The 9068-nt window shown below is 39.5% G+C and overlaps 1 protein-coding gene across 1 annotated transcript in view; it reads left to right on the plus strand.

The window, feature by feature from the left end:
* Positions 1-7328: 7328 nt before the first annotated feature.
* LOC115894939 (ATP-citrate synthase-like) overlaps positions 7329-9068 on the plus strand; it is a 34107-nt gene continuing 32367 nt past the window's right edge. Inside the window, 1 exon segment of the mRNA XM_030924103.1 lies at positions 7329-7394. Coding sequence (XP_030779963.1) covers positions 7329-7394 — 66 coding nt within the window.

The following is a 9068-nucleotide window of genomic DNA, read 5'->3' on the forward strand; positions in this document are numbered from 1 at the left end:
ATAAGGCCAGGAGTTCAAGACCAGCCTGATCAACATGGTGAAACCCTGTCTCTACTAAAAATACCAAAAAAAAATTTAGCCGGGCATGGTGGCACACGCCTGTAATCCCAGCTACTCAGGAGGCTGAGGCAGGAGAATTGCTTGAACCTGGGAGGCAGAGGTTGCAGTGAGCCTAGATCAGGCCACTGCACTCCGGTCTGGGTGACAGAGCAAGACTCCATCTCAAAAAAAAAAAAAAAAAAGAAAAGAAAAGAAATGTTCAGAGTCGGCAATCCCACAGAGACAGAGAGTAGATTAGTGTTGCCAGAGTCTGGGGTGGTAGGGGGAAAATGAGGAGTGAATGCTAATGGGGATGGGATTTATTTGGGGGGAAATAAAATATTCAAAAGTTGACTGTGATGATAGTTGCATGACTAAATATACTAAAATCCATTGAACCGTGCACTTAAAATGGGTGAATTACAGGGTGTGTGAATTATATCTCAATAACGTTGTTATTAAAAATTTATAAATTGTACTATGGGACACAAAATAAGTCTTGCATAAATTGTAAGATATTTCATATATCTGGATTCGAAAATATAATCATATTGTAAAAGATGTCCATTTTCCCCCAGTTGAGTTTAAAAATGTAATATAGTTTCAATCAAAACCAAATAAGGCTTTTAGGGGAGTTGGGGGCAAGGAAGGAGACTGACAAAATGATTTTACATTTCATCATAAAAAATAATCTTGCGAAGATAACCAAGAAACTTTTTCAAAGGTTGAGTGATGAGGGAGGACTTTCCATGTGAGATATGAAGATGTTCTGTAAAGCCACAGAGTTACAGAGCTGTGGTGCTGACGGAGGAAGTGTAACAGATCAATGGGACTAAATTGATCTGTCAGAAACAAACACAAATATCTGAATGAATTTAATATAGATTAAAGAAGATAGGATCAATTACTCAATAATAGGATAGGGCAACTGACTACTAGGGGCTAGGGGCAACTAACTAATCATTGGGGAAAGAATAGGTGTGTGTTTTCTACTTCAAATCTTTTTTTTTTTTTTTTTTTTTTTTTTGAGATGGAGTCTTGCTCTATCGCCCAGGCTAGAGTCCAATGGCATGGCCTCAGCTCACTGCAACAGTAAAAAAATTTAAAAAGCTAAATACAAAACCAAACTGAAAACCAAGAAATGAAATTCCCCCAATAAGAAAACATAAAAAACAACAACAAAAAAAGCTAATACACACGCATACACACATACTACAAAAAACAGAAAGAAAGGAGGAAAAAAGAAACAGAAAGTGGGACAAACAGAAATTAAGCCAAAAGCCTATGAACCAGCCAAAATATATCAATAATCATGGCCCATTAACAGTCAGAGATTGTTAGATTGAAGAAAACATATAAAACACAATTAGTTGCAGTTTCTTTTTCTTTCTTTCTTTCTTTTTTTGTTTTTTCTTTTTTGTGTTTTGAGATGAAGTCTCACTCCGTCTCCCAGGCTGGAGTACAGTGGCGTGATCTCGGCTCACCACAACCTCCGCCTCCCAGGTTCAAGCGATTCCCCTGCCTCAGCCTCCCAAGTAGCTGGAATTACAGGTGCCCACCACCACGCCTGGGTAATTTTTTTTGTATTTTTAGTAGAGAAGGGGTTTCACCATGTTGGCCAGGCTGGTCTCAAACTTCTGACCTCAAGCGATCTGCCCGCCTCAGCCTCCCAAAGTGCTGGGATTACAGGCATGAGCCACTGTGCCTGGCCAGTTGCAGTTTCTAAGAGGTATCTCTAAGGTATGAAGACATGAAAGTGCTGAAAGCAAAAGGATGGCAAAAGAAACATTAAGCGAAAACTAAAGTAAAGGTGGTTAGTTGTGTCAATTTCAGATTAAAATAGACAAGTGTTATTAGAAGTAGAGATATGAGATAATGATACAGTTTTAACTCATCAACAGATAAAACAAATTTAAACTTGTACAAAACTAATTTTAAAAATCTAAAAATTACATAAAGTGAGAATAAATAGAATCACATGGAGAAATTAATCATCATTGTGAGGTTTTGACAAGCCTCTCTGAAATATTACTGCCTCAAAAGAGGCCAGGGGCAGTGACTCACAACTGTAGTCTCAGCACTTCGGGAGGCCAAGACGGGTGGATCACTTGAGTCCACGAGAAAAGCCTGGCCAACATGATGAAACCTCGTTTTTACTGAAAAAACACAAAAATTAGCCAGGCACGGAGGTGCATGCCTGTAATCCCAGCTACTTTGGAGGCTGAAGCACAAGAATCACTCTACTAAAAATACAAAAATACCTCCCAGGAGGTAGAGGTTTCAGTGAGCCAAGATCAGGCCACTGCACTCCAGCCTGGGTGACACAGTGAGAGACTCTGTCTCAAAAAAAAAAAAAAAAACCTCAAAAGATAAAGTGTAGTAAAGCTATAGATTTCATCAAAAACAATTAAACTGAATTTGATAATCATATATATAATCTTACACCCAGTAATTGAAAAACAATCATATTCTTCTCAAGCCCAGCTGGAACAATTACTGAAATAAATCATGGGCAAGGCCACAAATCAAGTCTCAACAAATTTCAGAGAACTGATGTCATACGGGCCACATTCTCTGACCACAGTGCCATAACAAAAATAGTTTTAAATTATCATAAAACTGGACACTTCTAAATAGCCCCTAGATCAAAGAAAAAATAATCACACTAGAAACATTTTAAAAATACTTAGAACTGAAGCTGGGCACATTGGTGCATGCCTGTAGTCACAGCTACTCCAGAGACTGAGGCAGGAGGATTGCTTGAGCCCAGGAGTTTAAGGCTGTAGTGCAATATGTTGGTACCTCTGAATAGCCACTGTACTGCAGCCTGGGCAACATAGCAAGACCCCATCCCTAAAAATAAGTTAAATAAATACTTAGAACTGAATGACAATGAAAATATTACATATCAATACTCGTGAGACACAAGTAAAAGCCATACACAGAAGGAAATTTGTAGCTTCTTAAATGTTAATCTGAGAAAAGAAGGCTGAAAATTAATAAACTGTTTAAGAAGTTAGAAAAAGGACAATAGAGGCTGGGTATGGTGGTTCACATCTGTAATCCCAGCACTTTGGGAGGCCGAGGCGGGTGGATCACCTGAGGTCAGGAGTTCAAGACCAGCCTGGCCAACATGATGAAACCCTGTCTCTACTAAAGATACAAAAATTAGCTGGACATGGTTGTGGGTGCCTATAACCTCAGCTACTCAGAAGGCTGAGGCAGGAGAATTGCTCGAACCCAGGAGGCGGAGGTTGCAGTGAGCCGAGATTGTGCCACTGCACTCCAGCCTGGGTGACAGAGCAAAACTCTTTCTCAAAAGGAAAAAAAACAAAAGGGACAACAGATTAGTCCCTACTTCCCCAAAAAAGGAGATAATAAAAATAAGAGCCATGATTAATGAAATAATAAATATTGTCAAAACCAAATAAAGCCAAAAGATGGTTATTTGACAACATAAACACATATCTGGCAAGACAGATAAGAAATAGAGAGTACAAGTAAATAATATTAGGGCCAAAAAAAGACACATAACTACAGATGCAGTGGAGATTATGAAAATAACATATAATACTGTGAACAATATTAAGCTCATAAATTTTAAAACTTAGATGAAATGGGCATTTTTTTCCTAGAAAAAAATAACAAAACCGGCTCATTCCAATTATGTACAAATCCTTCAGATAAGTGAAGAAGAAATAGTCCCCAACTCATTTTATGAGGGCACCACAACCTTGATATCCAAACTAGATAAAGATAGAAGAAATAAAAATTATAGGCCGATTTTATTTGTGAAGCTAGATGCAAAGATAGGAAACCAAAAATGATTATACATTGTGACCACTTGGGTTCATCCCAGGAATGCAAGGGTAATTTGACAGCAGAAAATTCTATGGTGCCATTCATCATATTAACCATGGAAAAGGGGGAACGTCCGATAGGACGCTTATAAAAGGCATTTCATAAAATTATCAGTGTTTGGGTGGGGAGTGGGGCGGAAATCTCTTAGAAAACTAAGAATAGAATTTCCCTAACCTGAAACAGAGTATTTAGTAAATGCCTATAATAAACACTTAATTTTAACAAAGAAATATTAGGAAGACTCCTATTTATTTGTTTAGAGACGGAGTCTTCCTCGGTTGCCCAGGCTGGAGTGCAAGGGCGAGATCTTGGTTCACTGCAAGCTCCACCTCCTGGGTTCAAGTGATTCTCCGGCCTCAGCCTCCCGAGTAGCTGGGATGACAGGCACATGCCACCACGCCTGGCTAAATTTTTGTATTTTTAGTAGAGATGGGGTTTCACCATGTTAGCCAGGATGGTCTCCATCTCCTGACATCATGATCCACCCACCTCGGCCTCCCAAAGTGCAGGAATTACAGGCGTGAGCCACCACGCTCGGCCGAAGCATCCTTTTTATAATCAGGCTTAAGCTACAACATAGACAAACCTTGTAAACTTTACTCTAAGTGAAACAAATAAGCCAGTTGCAAATCAGCCCTATCTTGTGTGATTGCATTTGTATGAAATGTTTGGAATAGTCAAATCCATAAAGACAGGAAGTCAACTGGTGGCTGCTTAGGGATGGTTGGAAATAAATAGTTAAGTGACTGCTAATGCGCATGGGGTTTGTTTTTGGGGTGATGAAAATGCTGATTGGGGTGATGGTTGCACAACTCTGAATATCCTAAAAACCAAGTTAAATGAGTGATTTGTCTGGGATGTAACTTTTTTCTCAATAAAGGTATTTTTGAAAAAGCATGTGAAGAGCAGGGTGTTTCCAAGAGCAGTTAATTTGGAATAAACACATATTATGAATTCAAAGAAAAAAAACTATCAGGCCCAAGACAAGGATGTGCCTTGTTACCACTTCTATTCACCATTATATCGGATATCTCAGCCAGAATATTAAGATAACACCACAATTTAAAAACATTGTAAAGGAAGAAGAAAAGGTCATTATTCAAAGATTATATGCTTGTCTATACAGAAAACTGAAAAAAAGACACAAAGAAATTATTAAAAATAGGCTAAACACGGTGGCTCACACCTGAAATCCTAGCACCTTGGGAGGCTGAGACAGGTGGATTGTCTGAGGTCAGGAGTTCAAGACCAGCCTGGCCAACAGGTGAAACCCTGTCTCTACTAAATATATAAAAATTAGATGGGTGTGGTGGTGCGTGCCTGTAATCCCAGCTACTTGGGAGGCTGAGACAGGAGAATCACTTGAACCTGGGAGGCAGAGGTTGCAGTGAGCTGAGACCACGCCATTGAACTGCAGCCTGGGTAACAAGAGCAAAACTCCATCTCGAAAGAGGGAAGGGAGGAAGAAAGGAAGGAAGGAAGGGAGGAAGGAAGGAAAGGAGGGAGGGAGGAAAGAGGGAGGAAGGGAGGAAAGAGGGAGGAAGGGAGGAAAGAGGGAGGAAGGGAGGAAAGAGGGAGGGAGGGAGGAAAGAAAGAGGGATGGGGAGGAAAGAGGGAGGGAGGGAAGGAAGGAAGGAAAGAAAGAAAATTAGAAATAAAAGTGGAAGTTAACAAGATAACTGGCTATGGAATCACTGTACAAAAATGGATTCTGTTGCTGTACAGCAGCAACTAACAATACTTATTTTTTAAAATTACAAGATAATTGTTGCAACCATAAGCTAGGACAGTAAACATAAAACACATACAAGACAATATATAGAATATTGTAAAACTTCACTGAAAAAACAGACAAATAATTAGCAAGTTATCCTGTTTTTGTGAGTAAAATGTATTATAAAAATATCAACTCTCTTCCTCCCAACTGACCTATAAGATTCAATGCAATCCTGGAGAAGCACTTCCAAAGCGGCAGAGTGAAGACCCCCCAAAATTCACTCCTCCATAAAAGCAGTGAGAACACTAACAAAACTAAATAAATAAAAACTAACCTTTTTAGAACTCTGTAAATTAACCAAAAACTTGCAACAACCTCAGGAGTATTTCTTCAAGAGAAAATGCTGACACTTAGTAAGAACAGCGAGTTCTGTGGCACTTTTAACTTCCCCTGTTCTCATCTCCCTCTCCCCAGCTCTGAGGTAGACTTGAAAAGCTCATGAGCGTGGTAGCTGTGCAAAGCAGCAACCTTGCAGCCACTGGAGGAGGCACATGGTTTGGGGGCACCCCCAAGGTCTCATCCCAGAGAACTGTCACTCTTTGACTGGGCTGGCAGTTCCCTGGAAAAAAATCCCCCTTCACAGGTGTTTTTATTTGACCTGACTCAGCACGTGCCCTATTCCCAGAGTATTTGTTGAAAGCAATCAACAGCAATTGTTTAACAGTGCAGCTGCCTCTGGCAAAATCTGGGAAATGAGCTAGGGAGTTTTGGAAAGCTCTGACATAGTCCTGGAGATCTAGAAGGGTAGGTACATGTTCATGCCAAGAAAGACCTAACAAGGCCCCAGTCCTCTCACCTCAGGCTGACTTTCAGCATCTGCTTCAAGCAGGAAGTGAAAGTTAAGGCAGAGATGTAAACTAACTACGGCAATCAGAGTGTTTGTCAACACACACGCACAGTTCCTGGCAAAGTGCGGGGAGAGCCATTGGTCTGGGCATTTAAGGAACCTCTATCTAAACATTAGCTGATCACCAAGCTAAAGGAGCACAGACTTCTTTGGCCACACAAAACATATAATACAGACTTCGTAGAATTAGTACAGGAAAGCCACTAAACAAACTAGACAGTAGCAGCAACAACAATATCAGCAAACAACAATAACAACAAACGCTGGGAAGGGAGTGTGAATGTGATTTCCAAATTTAAACTGTCCTGTTTCCAACTACAAATTATGAGGAACTCAAAGAAACAGTATATCCCACACACAGGAAATAAAACAGTCAATAGAAATTGTCCCAGAGGAAGCCCAATGTTGGACGTACTAAATAAAGACTTTAAATCAGCCTTTATAAACATGTTAAAAGAAAAACATATCTCATAGCAAAGTATAAGAGTGAAGTCTCGCCAAATTTGATGCAACCAACCCCAAGAAAAAAATCCCAAAAAGTTGCAAATGGAATTTGCTAAGGTCTTTCAGTACTGTATATGGAAGAGCAAGGGACTGAGAATATACAAGATACTCCTAGGAAGAAGTGTGGCCAGGCACAGTGGCTCACGCCTGTAGTCCCAGCTACTCAGAAGGCTGAGGTGGGAGGTTGAGGCTGCAGTGAGCCAAGATTGCACCACTGAACTGCAGCCTGGGCAACAGAGCGAGACCCTGTCTCAAAAAAAAAAAAAAAAAAAAAAAGGAAGTGGGTGGGCAGAGGTGGTCATGTGGTTTTTCCTTAAGAAGGATCAAAACATGTCCTCAAGTTGTGACTGGGTAGTATTGGTGCAGGTATAGGCAGGTCAGTGGAAACAGATCTGCACATACGTGGAAGTACGATTTAAGACAGAGATGGCATTACAGGTCAGAAGGGAAAGGAGGCGCCCATTCAATACATGTTGCTGGCATAATTGATAATTCATATACAAAAATAAAATAGAATCCTTTCTATCTTGTACCTAACACAAAATTAGTTCCACATGAATTATACTTTATCAGCTAAAGGAAATTTTCTAGTTTGATTAATTTTTTTTTTTGAACAAGTGTTGGATTTTATCAAGTGCTTTTTCTGCATCTATTGAGATGATCATTTGTCTTTTTATCCTTTGTATTGTTTTATGTTGAATTACATCGATCGGTCTTTTAGTAGTAAACCAATTTTCCAATCCTAGAAAATACTCCACTTTGTCATATGTATTATCTTACTTGTGCACTGTGGGTTGAATTTGTTAATATTTTGTTTAGAACTTTGTATCTATATTCATGACAGAATTTGTCCTGTAATTCTCTCTTTCTGTAATGTCTTTGTCAGGTTCTAGTATCCAGTTATACTAGCCTCATGAAAAGACTTGGAAAGTGTTTCCAGCTGGGCATGGTGGCTCACACCTGTAATCCCAGCACTTTGGGAGGCCAAGGTGGGAATATGGTTTGAGCCCAGGAGTTCAAGACCAGCCTGGCCAACATAGCAAGAGCCTATCTCTATTATTTAAACAACAACAACAACAACAAAAGTGTTTCCTCTTCCTCTATGCTATGAAAGACTTTACGTAAAATTAGCACTGTTTGTTCCTTAGATATTTGAAAGAATTTATCGGTAATGTCATTTGCGCCTAGAGTTTTCTTTGTAGGATTAAAAACTTTTTTTACACCTTTATTGAGATATAATTGACATACAATAAAGTGCACATATGTAAACAGTGTAATTTGAGAACTTTGGCCATACATACAGACCCATGAAAATACATCTCTGAAATCAAGATAATGAACATGTCCATTACTCCCAGAAGTTTTCTTGTGGCCGTTTCTAGTCCCTTCCTCCCATCCATCCGCTGCCTCTAGGCAACCTCTGACCTGCTTTCCGTTACTATAGATTAGTTTTCATTTTCTAGAATTATAAATAAATGGAATCATACAGTAAGTACTCTTTTTTGTCTGGATGCCTGCATTCATCATAATTATTTTGAGATTCATCCATGCCGCTGTATGTGTCAAAAGTCCATCCTGGCTGGGTGTGGCAGATCACTCCTGTAATCCCAACAGTTGGGAGTCCGAGGCAGGAGGATGGCTTTAGCCCAGAGTTCAAGACCAACCTAGGCAACATAGTTGAGACCTTGTCTCTACAAAAAATTAAAAATTAGCTGGGTGTGGTGGTGTGCACCTATAGTCCCAGCTACTCAGGAGGCTGAGGCAGGAGGATCACTTGAGCCAGCTGAGGAGGTCGAGGCTGCAGTGAGCCATGATCACTCCAGCACTACTCCAGCCTAGGCAACAGAGTGAGACCCTCTCCAAAAATAAATAAAATATAAAAAAAATAAAATAAAATATAAATAAATAAAATAAAATAAAAAAATAACTTCATCCTTTTCATTGCTAAAAATATTTGTTGTATCAATTTACCCTATTTATCTATTTACCTTTGATGGACATTTAGGTTGTTTTTTTTTTTTCTTGTTTTGTCTCTTACAA

The sequence above is a fragment of the Rhinopithecus roxellana genome, chromosome 19 (genome assembly GCF_007565055.1).
Source record: "Rhinopithecus roxellana isolate Shanxi Qingling chromosome 19, ASM756505v1, whole genome shotgun sequence".
Classification (NCBI taxonomy): domain Eukaryota; kingdom Metazoa; phylum Chordata; class Mammalia; order Primates; family Cercopithecidae; genus Rhinopithecus; species Rhinopithecus roxellana.